The sequence below is a fragment of the Empidonax traillii genome, unplaced genomic scaffold (assembly GCF_003031625.1).
Source record: "Empidonax traillii isolate 1590-97213 ecotype Southwest subspecies unplaced genomic scaffold, ASM303162v1 scaffold146:size911690, whole genome shotgun sequence".
In the NCBI taxonomy this organism is placed as follows: Eukaryota; Metazoa; Chordata; class Aves; order Passeriformes; family Tyrannidae; genus Empidonax; species Empidonax traillii.
In genome coordinates this window covers 603,569-620,172 of record NW_020955339.1, presented here as the reverse complement: position 1 = coordinate 620,172, position 16,604 = coordinate 603,569, and the positions used below count along the sequence as shown (strand labels likewise).

The following is a 16,604-nucleotide window of genomic DNA, read 5'->3' as shown; positions in this document are numbered from 1 at the left end:
TTTGATCTTTTCTTTTAGCATTTCTATCTTGATACTTTTAGTATGAATAGTTTTTAAACCAGTTATTCTGCTGGTTTAGGTCCTGAGAGTATTCTTGACTGAGGTATTCACACCAATGTCCATTTTGTATCATCTGGGGGCAAAAATGAATGCCCAGAGAAGTTGTGTGCGTTCTGTGAAACACTCCTCCCTTATGTTCCTTTTCCTATCTGGATTTCCAAATTAGTGTGTTGTCTAATGAAGGTCTGATATATAAAGTCTTCTTGTGGCATTGGCACTATTGACTGGAGAGACTGACTCCACAAGCACGACCTTCTGTGGCAACTGTGTGGCGCTGGAAGAAATAAGGGTGTCAAGTGATAGGAACAGTCTCTGAATACCACAGAGCAAATCAGATGGAAATCTCATATTTCTGAATAAGTGTTAAATTTGGCCTATTGAAAAGGAGGAGGCTATTATGAACTTCGTTTTATTAGTGATAATAGCCTATATGCTACACTGATATCCAGGAAACAAAAGCACAAAGAGAAATTAATTTAGTCATAAGACAAATGACACTTCTTGCCATTGCATTTCCTTACTGGACATACATCATACAGCACTCTGAAAGACACCCAAACAAGAGCCAGAGACCAGCTTTCTCCTCTGACTACAACAATTAAGGAGCTCTGACCTTCAAAACCAGGTCATTTAACCCTTGAATGCTGCTGAGACTGGTTTTTTTTTAATGTCTGTTTATCGAATTTATTGCCTGTTGATTCAAGTGGAACTGCTGAAAATGCAACAGTTAATCTCACTGTGATTTTCACAGCTATAGACTGAGAGTAGTGAATGTACTCTTTTTGTTCAATGCCATGAGATTTGCTTATGAGTCTGCCATTAAAATAAGAAGATATTTAGAAAGTCTTTGTTGCTGACCAGTTTAGAAAATCTTTTGGTAATTGAATTATCATATTGATAACTTTAGTAAAGCCTATTCATTTTTCTCACATAATGTTTTATAATTAAGATGTTTGCCAGCTACTGCAGTGCTAAAAAATTAAAACTACCTGGTTCTTGCTGTAATAGGTTTACAAGGCTAATTTACATTGTGCTCACATTAGGAAATTTATTACCCATGCAGTCTTGCAACACTTCTGGCAGATTTTCATTTGTGCCGGCTAAAAATATTTGGAACAGTAACTTCTCCACTAAAAAAAGGTTTTTGAAATTCTTTGGACAAGTGTTTTGAATGAGGCTGATGACAAGCTTTCTTTTAACTTACTTGTGATAATGAATTTATGAGTAAAGCTTAAATGGTTGAACATTCAACTCAATTTGCCTGCTTTCTCTTGCTTTTCTTTTTGCTTTGATATTTTTGTTTGTTTGTTCATTTTTTCCAGTTCTAAAGTCTTTTTACCTAAATAATTCTATTTTGCCTAACAAAAATAAGTGTTCCTATTGATAAAAAATTGTATTTCTTGGTCTCATATTGAATTTGTGTCTGAAAAAAATTCAGTAAAAATTTTGCTTGATAAAACTGTAGGGGGAAATGGCCTAGTCTGAGCACAAAGGATTGAAAAGTAACAAATCATCTTCAACCAAAAATTTTAATGAAGCTGGATGTTGTCTTTTAGTTACTGAGCTTTTTGAGGTTTTGTGTATTATTGATCCAAAATACTATCAGTGATGAGCATTATTTATTTCTTGATTTTCTAGATTTATATTAAATTCACTCAGGTTGGAAATTTTGCCTTCCTGTAGTTTTTATAAAAATTTTCACTTTTTCAATTTTAAATAAAATAACACAATTTCAAGTTAGTAGAATGTGGGATCAAAAGCGGATAAATACGATATGTCAAGTAATTCTATCAGTACAATCATCATCATACTGTGAGTAAGACCTTGTTGTTTTAGTTTCTAATGAGATTAAATTGTTGTACAGGCAGTGCAGGGGATTCCTGACCATTTCCTGATGCTGCTGGAGGGGAGAAGCAGAATTAATTCTCTGCTTGACCTGCTGCTTATAAGAAGAAAAGAACTAGTGTCAAAGGTGGTGATAAATAACAGCTGTGATCAGAGTGACCATGAGTTGTTTCAGTTCATGTTCAAAGGAAGTCTGGAAAGATATTCAGCAAGTTCTGATTGTTAAGACTTCAGAAGAGCAGACATCAGCCTTTTTGGAGAGTTGCTTAGCAAAATCTCTTGGGATGCTGCCACAGAAACATAGGATCCATGAAAGATGGATGATTTCTAAATAAAACTTATTGAGAACTCAAGGAACCATCCTGTTGAGCAAAAAGGCCTTCAGCAGAAGGCCTTTTTGGCTGAGCAAAGAGCTTTCTGATGACCTAAAATGAAAGATGTAAGCAAGCATTGCTTGACTGCTTAATGACAAAATGAGAAAGCTGATCTATTTGAGCTAAGACTTAAAAGTATCATAAAGGAAAACATAAAGTGATTCTGCAGGTGTATGCTACTTCCAAAAGTGAAGGTAAAATTTGAGGAAGGAAAAAGGTGTTGAATAGGGGGCAAGATGATGTACTGGCAGATAATATAGAAAAAGCTGAAGCACTCAACTTCATCTTTGCCAGGCACTTAAAGGACCAGAAGGTAATTGGGATAGTCAGCATAGATTTACTAAAAGCAATTCATGTGCTTGTCTATACTCGTTGCCTTTCCCAATAAAATGACTAGCTGCTTAGATGAGGAGAGAGGAGTGGCTGCCCTATACTGAGCAACACCACAGCACAGGTGCTACCCTGAGCAGGAATGTCTCTTTGCTGAGTGAAAACACAGCTGGCTCCAAAGTCATACCTGACCCATGTCATAACTCCCACAAATGTGCATCTGGGATCTGCTGTGGGGCACATGGTGAATCCTCTTCTCCATTGGTTGCCATGGGGAGTGGCTGCAAAATTGTTTGTCACACCTCTTCTGTGGGCAGGAGAAGCTATAACATGGGCAGCACCCTTTAAAACTCTTCTAACAGCCTCTCATCCAAACATAAGGAAGTGTTGGATGAATATGAACAACTAATCATGGCTGGAAAGAAAATTTGATTTGTAATGGTTTGCCTGGATAGCCTTTTGGGTATCTCCTGGATTGTGTGCTGTATTACCTTGCTTGTTAGCCTTCTGCCAGCATGGCTGTGCTAGTTTGCACACAACGATTTTGGTAAGGCTTTTGACACAGTCTCCCACAGCGCTATAAAAACTGGGGAAGAGTGGACTAAAAGATGAGAATGGGTTGGGAACTGACTTAACCAGTAGGCTCAAAGAGTAATGATCATCCCTTGACATCTGTCAGGTGGTCAGTGATGACCAGAGTAGCTCAGGATACCTGGACTATCAGTGAATATCTTCATCAATGACCTAGATCATGACACAGAGTGCACCCTCAGCAAATTTTCAGAGGATGGTAAATTAGGAGGGAGTGGTTAATATGACAAATGCAGAGCTGTATTCTAGAGGGATCTTGATATACTTGAGGACTTGGCCAGAAGAAATCTCATTAAGTTCAGTAAGAATTCTGCATCTCAGGTGGAAGGGCTGCACACACTTGTACAGGCCATGAAACAAACATCTGAATTGCAGCTTCATTGAAAATGACCTGGAGGTTACTGCAGACATCAAGCTGAACATGGGCCCTGAAACTCACTCTCACTACAAGTCAGGTAATCAGCATACCAGGCTATCGTAGGAGAAACATGGTCAGCAGGAAAAGAGGTTATTTTCTAGAAAACTGTGACCAATTCACATTCTTTGACTTCAAGAGCTGTGGAGATGGTCCACCAGATTCTCAGAGCCCTAGATCACATAGGGGTTTAGAGGGGTGTTGAGTGAGCTGGGACTTGTTTAATGTTGTGAAGGGGAGATTAAGGGGCAACCTAAGAGCATCCCATAAGCACTCAGTAGCAAAAATGATGCAACCAAACTCTTCTCAGTAGAGAAGTACTAATGGCCACAAGCTCTGGCTTTGGAGGTTCAGATTTCAATTTGAGAAGAAATTAAAACACCACGTGGGTGAAATAGTACTGGAGTACTGCTTGCTTAGAAAAGTTGTGAAATATCCACCCTTTGAGATTTTTAGATTTGGCTAGGTCAAGTTATGGCTGATCTAATGTTGTCAATAATCCTAATTCAAGCACAAGATTGGATCACATGACCTACAGAGATGCTTTCCAACTAAATTTTTTATGGTAGGAGAAAGAAAAATAAAGTTTTTGTTTTAGTTATTTTGTGTAACATTTATTACTAATACACCTGAGCAAGATGTCACAATTTTCTCTTTAGCGTATTTCTGCCTTCCTGTTTCTAGAAATATTGAAATTACAGCCTAAAAATCCAGATTTTAGATGTTCTTTTCTTCTGTCTTTATTGAACAACATCAGGAGAAAAGACCCATAAAAATAAAGAACTGCATCTTAAGGTTTTATTTCCTTTTTAGGTTCAGAAAATGGCAACATCAAACTTCTGTGCTTCAGCTAATAAAAAATTCACTTTAACATTTAACTCTGGTTAGATATTAAAGATTCATGGATGAAAAAGCTGAGTTATCTGTTTTGCTGTGGAAAGCATGTTTGTTTGGTTTTTTACATGTATTTTTGCAAAATAGCATTTTCTGGGTGGGGAGAAGGTGCCAGAAATTGGAAGGGAGTAAAACCAGAACCAGTAAATTGAAGTCTCAGGGGATCTCTTTCCCTCTATTGAAAGTAACATTCCTCAAATGTTTATTGTTTACTTATCTAAACTTGCTAGTTGAATTGACAATATTTTATGGAAACACTTTTAAATTTCTATTCGTACACAAATTTGACTTTTCAGTATTAAACCATTACAACTAATATTATGGTTTCTGCGTTATAAAACTGTCAGTAACAGTTTTCTCACAATGGTTTTTGAAAGCACAGCAATAGGATAAAAGAACTGCAGCTTTTAGCAAGGAGTCCTGAAAACTGTTCTTTGGAATCTTTACTGAGTTGACTTAGATCATCCATTAACAAGGTATTTTGTATGTTTTTAAAGTGTACATTTGCTGAAAAGGATTAGCTGCATTTCCTTTCAGTCTTTGGGTGGGAACAGAGTTTAAACTCTTGTCTCCCAGTCAAAGAAGGTCTTCACTTGCTGTAGGTAGAATTTTCAAATAGTGAATTTTACACCACGTTTTTGACCTGGTGTTACCATATGTGTGATGAGTAAAGTTACATAGAAGTTTACTGATAGAGTTATATGAATGTGACAGGTAATTTTGAGCTCTCAACAGTCATTCAGCATGCCCTAAAGAGAATAAACAATATGTAGTAATATGGGAAGACTGATAAGTCCTTTTGTGTATTCTTCTTATTAAATAACTTGCAAATTTGACAGATTAAATGTTCAAGTTAATATTTTCAGCTTTTGCCTGGGGCTCGATTTTTTGTCTAGGGACAGCAAACCTTTTATAATTGTTTTGATTTAAAATTTATTGTAAATTATATCTGTTATTTTTAAAGTAATTTTAATTAACCTCTATTATTTTCAAATTAAATTGCATTTAGTTTTAACCATTTCAGTTTGGTCATTTAAGGTATGGAGAGAGCGTTATATACCTTAGCTCATATTCTATTCTATGTTAAAATTGCTGTGATATTATATTTTAAATACCATAATATTACGTACTAACCTTCAGAGTGTTAAATTATGGGAGCTGATGAAACTGAATCCCCACAGTATTTATACTGCATTTGTGAAAATCTATCTAAAAGCAAACATATAGAAGTCCTTGAAAAAACTGCAGTTCATTTATCCTCCAAAATGTATTTAATATGCTTTTTCATTAGAACTCTTTCAGATTCCATACTTACACTGCAATATACCAAAGCTTCTCAAGATTTTGTCACGATGACTAGATTGTTTAAAAAAGTCAGCAAAACTGAGCACAGCATTACATGGCCAAAGCTAATTTTTCTCTCTACTCATTTCTTCCATCCCTTTCTGACACAGAAACAGTCAGGAGTCATTCTGTTCTGTGCCCTGAATGCCCCATCCTGTTAGATTTAACACTGAAGAGACTGGAGGAATAGGGGTAGTGTGTTTGACAAAGGCTTGTGGTGAGATTGGGTGTGAAAGTGAAGGAGAACTTGTCACTGATGTGTGAGAAAGGAAATCATAAGAAGGGAAGACTGGTAATTTCATCAGTGAAGAAAACTTGGATTTGGAAAGGGAATTCAGAATAAGACAGAATATAACTGAAAAATAGTTTAAAAAGGCATGAAGAAGCAATGGAGAAAGGACAGCAATGGATTTCACGGCTACTGAACCAGTAAATCCCTCAGACAGTGAGACATGAGGTTTGGGATAATCAATAGTTGTGCAAGAAGACGAGAGCAAGGAACAGAGATAGAGAGCAGGTGGGAAAAGTTTCTAATAAGGTGTTGGCAGGCTCAGGCTCAGCCATCTATCTCTCCAGAAAAATGGAGAAGAACACAAGGTTTCTGGGGTTAGGATGATGTGTGTGTTATCCCACCAGGCAGACTGTCATGATAGCTCATGTACGTTGTCTGCCTGCCTGGAGGATGCCAACCTACTGCTGCTACTGGTTACTCACCAGTAACTCACAAGTAGAGTTCTTGTGCTCTAGGTGTTAAGCTGATGACCTTGCTGATGATTACATTGAATAGAATAGAATTTCTTTCTTGGTTTAATCTTTGATCAACCTAAGAAAGCACTAAAAAAAAAAAAAAATTTAAAAGAACACTATTTGAGTTACACTTTAAATGTTCAGTTAGGGAAAGAAAAAAAATGTTTTTTTTCTGTCAATCCTTAAATTGTACCCTTGGTGATATACATTCCTTAGATTGAAGCATGAAATTGCTGACTTTCAATGCAACTAATTTATATTATGTGTATTTAGTGCACAAATTTGATTTTAACTAATTGTTAAAGTTTACAAATGCATAATTGTCTGGCTATTGTAAGATTTTTTTGTTATTGAAATTTATTTTAAGTATAATAAGTCTTTACTTGGGAGAATAATTTATAATAAAGTAAAAATTTTGTTATTGTCAGGTTGCCAGATAATCTGTTATTCCTGAGTTATCCTTGCATATTTAAACAGACCTGTCAGAGATCCCCAAGTAATAGGATTTGACTGTTTCTAATACATCTAGTGGAATCTACTTAGCACTTAACACTTATAAAAAAAATTAATCAAATTTTGGAATCTGCTTTAGTGCTTGTATGGAGATTTTTGAAATAAGATAGTAGTATTGGCAGTGATAATACACACAGAAATTGTAAGTAAAATTCAATAGTGCACAAAGCAAAAAGATAACTTTAATTACATACTACGTATATTGTGTATCGTGTATCATGCACAGGAACTCTTACAGCAGCTTAAGAAAGACAGCTTGGGGTGACTGTGATTAGTTCTGTGACATTGTCAGCTCAGTACTCAAGAGCAATCAAGAAGGCAATTAGGAATGAAAATAGGATCTGATAGGAAAGGACAGGAGTGCAAAATATAATGGTTTTCTCTATGAATCTGTGGTGCATCTAAGTCTTGAATGCTAAATAGAGACAACTGGAAAAACCTCCAGAAGAGGGTGACAGAGATGAGCAGGGCTATCTCAGGGCTAAGGTTTCCAGGAGAAGGTAAATAACAATTCCAGCACAGAAAAAAGATGTCAGAAGAAATAGAGCAGATATCTGTAAAAGTACCCATAGCATAGAGAAGGCAACAGGCAAGTACTATTAGCACTTTCTTACAACTCACGGATTTTATGATACATTGTCAAATTTAAAATATGGAAAATCAAAGTTTTTTAAATGTCACCATTTGTTATCAATGTCCAACCAAGTAACAGGCTTACAGTACACAAAGGTAGAGCTTTTTGGGTGTGTCACGATCAGTTTGTGAGGTTCAGTGCCTCAGGGTGTCGTGAAGCCTAAGAATATAAAAATGTTCAAATATGTGTGAGAATAAGGCCTGATTCATGGTGGACAGGCCACTGACTACAATTTCCTTAGATTTAGTCTCTGGTCCATGTGGTCCTTGCTGATTTTCAGCAGCTGAGCAGGGAAGGGCTATTCTTTATTGGCCTTATTTCCTAAACAGACCTTTGGTCTGACAATCTCATCATGCCTATGTGAAGCAGCCTTCTTTTCCATTACTGCAACAGAAAATAATTTTTTTCAAATTAGACACTCATTTAATTTCCTAATTCCTAATGGCTGAAAATAATGACTGTAGAATTGGATGTAGAATAATAAGTTCTGTAGTAAGCTTACGCTTTCTTGTAGGCCAATTTCATTTGAAAACCCCATTAAAATGTTAAAATAGTATGGTTAAGAGGAACAAGACAATTCTTACTTTTCATTACTATGCTAAAAAATCACTTGTTTTGCAGTAATAGAAAACTTTAATGCATGTGAAAATAACAGTTAATAATGGAAAAGCTGAAAAATTATTAATCGTAGCATTTCCAGGTGGAATGAAGGTACTGTACTTTTGTATATTCTTCCAGCTCTTCACATTCCTTTTCTGTGTTTCATCAAGATGAAATAAACATGTCATATCAGTTTCTTGGTCTCTTTTAAATTGCCAGGACACAACCTATGGAATAAAATCACCTTTCAGTTCTAATTTACCCTACTGAACAATAAGGCATGTGATTCTTCTAGGGGAAAAAAAAAAAAAAGTTGGAAACTTGTAGCATTGGAAGACTTTTTTTTCTCAGATTGAAGAATTTAGTGTTTCCTGGCTATAGCCCTGCATACTCATATGCTGTGAGAGTTTAGCTGGTTTCTTTCCATATGAGAAAAGGTTTTAAAATGTTTTGAAAGCTGAAACCATTACCATTTAATGTGCTATGTGTTGGCAACTGAAGCCTTCCAAACAGGATTCTGCAATTAAAAAAAAGTTAATTTTAAACTGAGGACCCTGCATGGTGCTGAGGAGAGAATGGTTTTTAATAATTCCATTTTCTTATAACTTCTGTTGTGCAATTAAGTCAGCCTGAAACAATAACACAGTGATGATCTTAACAAGGAATAATAAGGACTAGAAACAACTAGGAAGATTTGCTTTCTTTACACAATCTGTTATGAAATAAATAAATAAAACCAGTGTCAGATCAGTTTTCTACCTCCCACTGTTACTGTTAGCTTTTCCACCAATTAGTTCCACCTTTCTGTGGGAATTGTGCCTTATTGCTGTTAGGTCTGTACTGAATAATTCCAGCTTCATGCTACCATTTAAAACTTACCTTTGGTGTTAAGTGACTCAATTCTCTGTCCTATGAATTAAACTATTTACTGAGGCATGTTCAAGCCATGCTATGCTGCTACTTATTTTACTACTTACATTTTCTGTTGCCTTTCCTTTGCTATTTTATGCCTCATTCTCATGCTAACATAATTATTGCTGTACATCTAGACCTACTAGTTGCTTCTCTCATTTATCACAAAACTTGGGGTTTAGCTCACTGATAAAGACAGAGAACTATAATGTATGTTTGTCACTAAATAAACAATTTAAAGGCAGAAAGGGAGCAGATCTGCTAAAGAAGTAGTTGCGGCAGTATTTTTTTTTTTTTTTTGTTCTTCCTTATAATAAAAATTACAAAAACCACTTAGTGTTTATTTTTAAATAAAACCTCTGAAGCTGTACCTGCTGTACCTGAAAGTGATGCAATTACACATAAGTTACAGTGAATCTGTCCTTAAATAACTTATATTTACCCTTTACACTTTTCTTAAAGCATGCTAAATGACCTGCTACATGTTTTTAAATTCATTTGGAGAATTAATGTATCATACAATAAGGCATCAGTGTTTATGTTCAGTCTGGCTCCTAATTATTTTTGCAAGAAAAGTTGAGGTGTCCTTGACTGTATTTTTTCAGAATAGCACATTAGAAACTCTTTCTAAATAACATTCTCATTATCCCATGCTTTGAGAGAACACAATCTGTTTCTGTCATAGCACTAGACAAGATGTGCAAGACAGGATTTACCAGGTGGGCTGATCCCTTTGGAAAAAAGTTCTTTCTTCTTTCTGTGAGGAGAAATATAAATGACAAGAGAAAATTATTATTATTGTAGTTTGCCATAGAGAAGGGGAGGAATCAGGAGGATATTTAAAGACAAGCTGTTGCAGCAGGGATCTCATATTACTTTAAGTAACTAGTGATCTACATGGAACACAATTTGTATGAGCAGGACAGTGATCTGTCCTATATGTTTTATGCATTCTTCCTCTTTATATTTTTTATCCCAGCTTTCAAATATTTTTAAACTACTTAATTCATATTTACTAAACCCAGTTGAGAGAGAAAATAACTTTATACTGATCTGAGCTGGACCCTGGATGTTGCATATTGCTTTTTGTTGTGTCAGATTCTTGCTTTTCTGTACCAATAAAATATGCAGGCAGAGCCCAGCTATGCAGCTGATAGCTGTTAGCATATTCATCTGAATAGTGTGAAGGTATCTGATTAGTGTGAAGGGATCTACTAAAGGATCAGTGCAGTACGTGATCTCAGTGACCTTGAAAAGCATGGCATCTAATGGAAAATAGGTGGGTATGGTGATCTCAGGCCATTTCATAGGCCTTACAGCAAGTGCACTTTTAACTGGAATTAACTGGTACCCTGAATCTTATTCTAACCCAAGAGTCCAACAAAGAGTCCAAGCTTTAAAAGGATAAGAAGTATGAATTCATTTTCTTAATCTTAAGACCTTTCTCTTCAGCTCAAATATGGGTTATGCTGTTAACTAGGTCATGGTATCACTTATATAATATCAATGAGTAGAAGATTTTATAATCAGTTCTGTGACTTGTTCCAGTTCCCTGTTATCCTACCACCCAGCAAGAAGGACTTTGTGTTTATATTTGAAGGACTAATTTGGTCTCAATATCTAGGTAGATGTTGAATGTTTAAGTTCATTTTGCTTTTGCAAGCAGCTTATAACTGTCAATTAACAATGAAATCCCTCATATCTCTCCATCTCTCTGTTGTGATTCTTGTCTCAGCCCAAGGTTGGATTGTCACTCACTGATGACTCAGTGTAGTTTGAGCATTCATGCTGTATCCAAGGGGTAGCAACACTCTTATGTTATGTACAACTCAGAGAAGGCAGCTAACTCGGATATAGGAAGCTGACAAGTTGTTTGTGGTCTGGTTGGTGTTTTAAGCCAAGGAGAAATCTACAGTTTTTATTCATCTTCCTGCAGTGGGGCAATATTTCTTTAATTTTCTTAGTAGGTATAATTTATATTTGATATTTTTAATTTTTCTGTCTTATATTGCCTAAAACAAAAGTTTTTTCTGAGGGAATAAAAGACAGTGTTGGACAAAAGTGAAATAGAAGTGGGTTTTTTCTCTGGATTTTATTTTTTGTCGTTTGGTTTTTTTGTTTGGTGTTTTTTTTTGTTTTGTTTTGTTTTTTTATTTTATTTTGGGGGGTTGTTCTGTTTTCTTTTATACTGAAAGCAGCAATTGATTTATTAAATAAATTATTAAATCCAACCCTCTGAAACAGGTGTAAAATACACTGATAAAAATTATTTCAACCTTTAATGTTTTTAAAGGGATTTTACTAAATGCTTGACAGAATGTTTTATAGCCAAATGAGTGACAGCTTTCCTATTTTGCTATTTGGTGATCTTAAATTGCCATTTTTTTGACTGGAAAGTTTTCCCTGGGAAAGTCAGGCACAGAGAGTGCTCAAATCATGTGTCAGATTGCTATGAATAATGTTATTAACATTGAATGAGACTAATTTTTGAGTGAAGCAGCTACTTTTTTTCCCCCAGAGGACAAACCCAGAAGCTAAAAACAAAGGAAATTAGGTTCTCTGTATCTGCCAGCACATCTATGACTGCAATAAATTCTGGTACCCGTGAAATTCACAGCAAAATCCACACCCATATGAGGCACTGTGCAGCCAGAAAAAAAAAAAAAAGTTCATTAACTTCTTGGCCTTGTGTTATTTTCAGGCTTCTGAAATAAGATTCCCATCTAGCTAATACTCTGTTACAGTGATTAAAGGCAGTAGCATACTGTGGATCTTCTGGCAGAAGCAAGGATATGACAGCAAATGCATCTTGGCACTCTTAAGATCAGAAATCTCAGGAAATGATGAGTCAGGGTTCACTCTGCCAGTGGGCTCTGACGTATCTGATGGGGCAAACAGAGTAGTTGGACAAGTTACATGGTGGGAAATGTACTATGTATGTGGTGTGGGTTTTTTTGAAAACTGCTGGATGTCTCCTGGTTGGTTCTAAACTGCTGGATTCCCGGCTGGTTGGTACTAAAGGCTGTGTTCCCTTCTCCCCTCTCCCAGGCGGCTCCTGGGAGGGCTGTGGTAAGTATTGCCTCTCCCAGATGGGTGGCTGGAGAGAAGTTTTAGTTTCAGGGTCTTATTTGTTGTATCTAACTTCACAAGCCGCTGTGTAACTTCGAGCATCATTGCAAGTGCGACTGCAGTGGCCTTGTCAACGAGGTAACCTGTTTCAGATGTGGTCTGCATAATCAGATTTTGAAGGCTGAATCTGAAAAGAGAGCAAAGAACTCTTGAAACGCAACAAATTGCCTGCCAATGAGATGAATTGCTCACACTGTTTGTTATCATCAGTGTTATTGCAGGATATGGCTCAATTTGACCCCAACTCTATTTGCAAAGCCCCAGCTCACTGGGGCAGGAGTATGTTGTATTAATATGCCCTTCATCTGTATCATAAAGTAATGGGTAAAAAATACTTCTTTTCAGGTTATAAACATATTTTCTTCTATGCTGTACTCAAAATTAAGATCACAGAAAGCTCTATAAAAGTAATGCTGTTTGATTTAAAAATAGCAAAAAGCAGAGCATGTGGGAAAATTCCTCACTTTCTCCACTTCACATATATTTCCTTTTAGTGCCACACTTCCCATAGAGCAGTTTTACGGTCCACTTATATTGTGTATATCTTTATATGCAGTTACTTGAATGCCATACTACTTTCACCAAATTCTAACAATTCCTTTAACAATACACTTTACTTGCTGGAAAATCCTCACCGAGAAGGTCTTTACAGATTTGCTATGCATGCTTTTAAAATGATTACTGTGTTTTCTCTATGTTCTCAGCAACTAATATGCACCTGATCTTTTACTCTTGTCTCTGTATCACCAGGCCTCCTGAACCTGTTTACAGCACTGTGAACAAACTGTGTGATAAACCACCTTCTCCTAGGCACTATTCCCCTGTCGAGTGTGACAAAAGCTTCCTTCTTACAGCTCCCTATCCCCACTACCACGTAGGCCTGCTCCCTGACTCTGAGATCACCAGGTACTGCATGCGCTTCTTCCTCACCTCCTTTGTTAGAGTGCATGAACATCACTGGATTTATCTCATAGTTTGCATCTTCACCATAGATCTTTTTCTACAGCTTGTGCTTATTTTTAACCATGCTTTCACATCTGTATCACTGGAAGATATATGCTGCCTTGGTATATGATTTTGGTCATCCAAATCCAGTGATGAACATAGGCAATGTTTTGATCCATTGGAATGGTGCTCTAAAATAGGTTACATAATATGTATCACATTTTACAACTGAATTCAGTGTTTGCTTCTCTGTGAGTATGGAAAGTGACTAAGACTTCACTGAAAGCTATAGTAATTTGTTTTGATTCAGTCACTTTATTTCTGTTTCGTGCATACCTAATTTACTGAGCATCTTTGGGTTTATAGGGTGGCTGCCTAAGCCATTCAGAAGAAATTGAGCAAAAAATAATCACCTTCCTCACCAAATCAGGGTTAAGAATGCATCTAAAATTTAGCATTTATGAGGCTAGCCGTCCTCTGAGAGGACAGTTAGTAAAACCTAAAACGATGAACATTTCCATAACTGAAATAATGGAAGACCTTCCTATAAAATTTGTCAGGGAATGCCTCCTCATACATATTTAATGAAGAAAAGCATACTATCCAAAACTGTATGCTTGTATAACCCAGGTAATCTTCTATAGTCTACGATGATTGTAGTAACTATTTGCAACTAATATTTGGGAGATAGAGGAAGATTTAGGCACAAGTTTTCAAGATTATTTAGTTTGTTAGGAAAAAAACTATCATCTTTTATATTCTAGAGGAGACGAAAAATAATTGTGTTTGGAGATTTGATCATAGATATTTTCTACAGAAGACAATTTTTAAAGCAAAGAGTAATGTGGGAAGAGAAGAGCAGAAGTGTGTAAGTGGAAAGTAAAATGGTAAACTAATGTAAGATACAGTAGCAGGAAAGAAACCCCAGGGATTAGGAAAACAGCTGTGAAAGACATTTCAATGCTATAAAATAGAAAGCTCCATTAAGAAAGCAATAAGACAAATACTAGTGAAGAATGTGACAGATGTGGCAAGACCATGCAGAGGCTGTCAGTTTATTAGAATGAAAACTCTGTAGCTTCTAGAATTTATAAAAGATACTTCATCACTGGTCAAAGTAATAAGTCAAGCTGTTCAGGCCAGTACAAGTTTGAGAGAAATACATTGATTATTACAATGTTATAAAAAGATACAAATATTTGCACAAGACTGCCAGGAACTAACAGATCTGCCCACAATAATATAATTTCTCTGCAAATATTACCTTAAATGGAATAACTGGGCAAAAAGTTGTAAAATTACTCCAGGTCTTTAGGTACAATGTACAGTGGCATATGAGTAATTTATTTGTGCATCACAGTGCTGTTGTGTGTTTAGAATGAAAAAATGGAAGAGTTCATTACAGAAAGACTCTTAAAATGGTCCCTTTAGAAGGGAAGGGTCCAACTTGAACTAGAAAGTTGAATGAGCAGATTCTAGGGGATTTTGGGGCCACAGAATTTTTTTGGCCTGCTAACCATAGAGAGAGCCAATTCACTGCTGAATGGTTTATCTGTATAGACATAACTATCACAACTATGGAGATAGGTTAGGGGAGAAGGATGAGTATGTTAGGGCTTATTCCTGCAATCACATACTTAGATGTCAATAATCAGTGGAGCCCTGGAATGCTCATAGCACTAGGCTGTTTTGCCACCTGAAGGTATAATTCTGTATATCCTTTTGCTTTATTGTTGATTGATTGAATACTTGGTCATCAGATATTTGATGACCTAACATTGGGACTTAGAAAGCTGGGTATTGTTCTACTGAGTGTCAGTTAACAATTCTCTTAAAGAACAAGGTTTCATTTATCTTCATTCTACTTTGATGTAATATTAAACTCTAGTCCCTGTATATTTAATCAGTTTGTCTAAATCAACAGTCCAACAAAAATTGCAAGAAGAACACAAAATGCGGGAAAGAACACAACGCATGGCTAAATGCTCTGCACTGTGCTCTGCTACATGCTGTGGTAGAGGCAACTGATTACTATAATTCGTACTTCCTTCCCACTGTGAAATAACATTCAGATAGAAAATATGAGAGTTTTCCATGTTCTCAATACTGTCATCTTTTCTACAGACCTATGAATAGTTAAGCATGGAGGAAGACATTTGAAATATTATTTCACCAAATGCCTTTGTTGAGGAAAGTGACAGCTTTACAATGTATCATGATTCAATTTCCAAATGGATTCAGTATTCACAGTTGGAGAACAGATTTTAGAAAAGTATTGATGTCATTTTAACTGTAATCCAAGTGGCTGTTTTTGCAAAATTGTCCAGTGTACACAGCCCTAAATTTCACAAAGGCGTTGTGTCTCAGGGCTGTATTGTGTTGAGTATTTTGAAGAATTAATCCCATCAAAGACTTTGTTTTAAATCCACAGCTGTGATACCATCATCTCTATTGGAAGGTGTACTAAAAAAAAAAAAATCTTCCAAATATTGACCAGGTATTTTGAAAGGTCTCCCTTTCCACATCTGAGTTCCTCAAAGCTCTTTTCCTCCATATTAAACACTTAGAAGATCTCCAGTCAGAAATAAAAAGGTATCTCTCTGTCTTCCTGCAGACATCCTAGAAGGAGTTTCATCAGCATTTGTCAGCCTCAGGTTTGGGGAGGTAGGGACAGGGATTATTTTCTTTTTTTGGTAGCTGCAGTTATTGTTGTATCTCAGTGCTCCAATATTGAGAATCTACTGTTGATTTGCAAGAAATTTAGTTTGACAAATGACTCTTCCAGAGGAAGAGGAACATGATGCCATGTTCTCCCAACTGAAATGCTTGTAAGCCAGCCAACACCTTTCAAATTGCTGCTCCAGATAATTTGTCAGCTGCTCCTCAGGTTATTGTTTTTTCAAGGCTCATTAACTTAATAGGCTGAGAATTCATAGGCCAAAGCTTTATTTGCCTATTATAAATTCAAGTTTATAACCCTTGCTTTTATGGTGGCCTGTCAGCTCCTGGGAGATTTGGAGGTCTAGAACAATATAGTCCCATTTTAGGATAAGTGTAATTAGTTTTTTGATGGAATTATCAGCTCATATGAATTGATATTAACAGGGTTATGTCAGTGTGCAACAGCTGAAAATCTGTACCATTGAAAGCAGGAGTGGAGAGACAAGTTTTGAGCATCAAGTTTTCCTTTTGAGAGCACCATGTGGGAATGGATGCAGAGTATTCATTCATAGCATTACTGAAAATTACGTCTACTCTCAGAAGATAATAG

At 36.2% G+C, this 16,604-nt stretch overlaps 1 protein-coding gene across 7 annotated transcripts in view; it reads left to right on the top strand.

Moving 5' to 3' along the window:
* The window catches only part of LOC114057774 (disks large homolog 2), a 496,327-nt gene that overhangs the window by 224,305 nt on the left and 255,418 nt on the right, over positions 1-16,604 (top strand). For 3 of the 7 annotated variants that reach the window (XM_027884445.1, XM_027884446.1, XM_027884444.1), the window contains exon 9: positions 13,139-13,294. The exons of the other annotated variants lie outside the window; for them this stretch is intronic. In XM_027884445.1, coding sequence (XP_027740246.1) covers positions 13,139-13,294 — 156 coding nt within the window. The remainder of the gene's footprint in view (positions 1-13,138; positions 13,295-16,604) is intronic. 7 annotated transcript variants of the gene reach the window in all.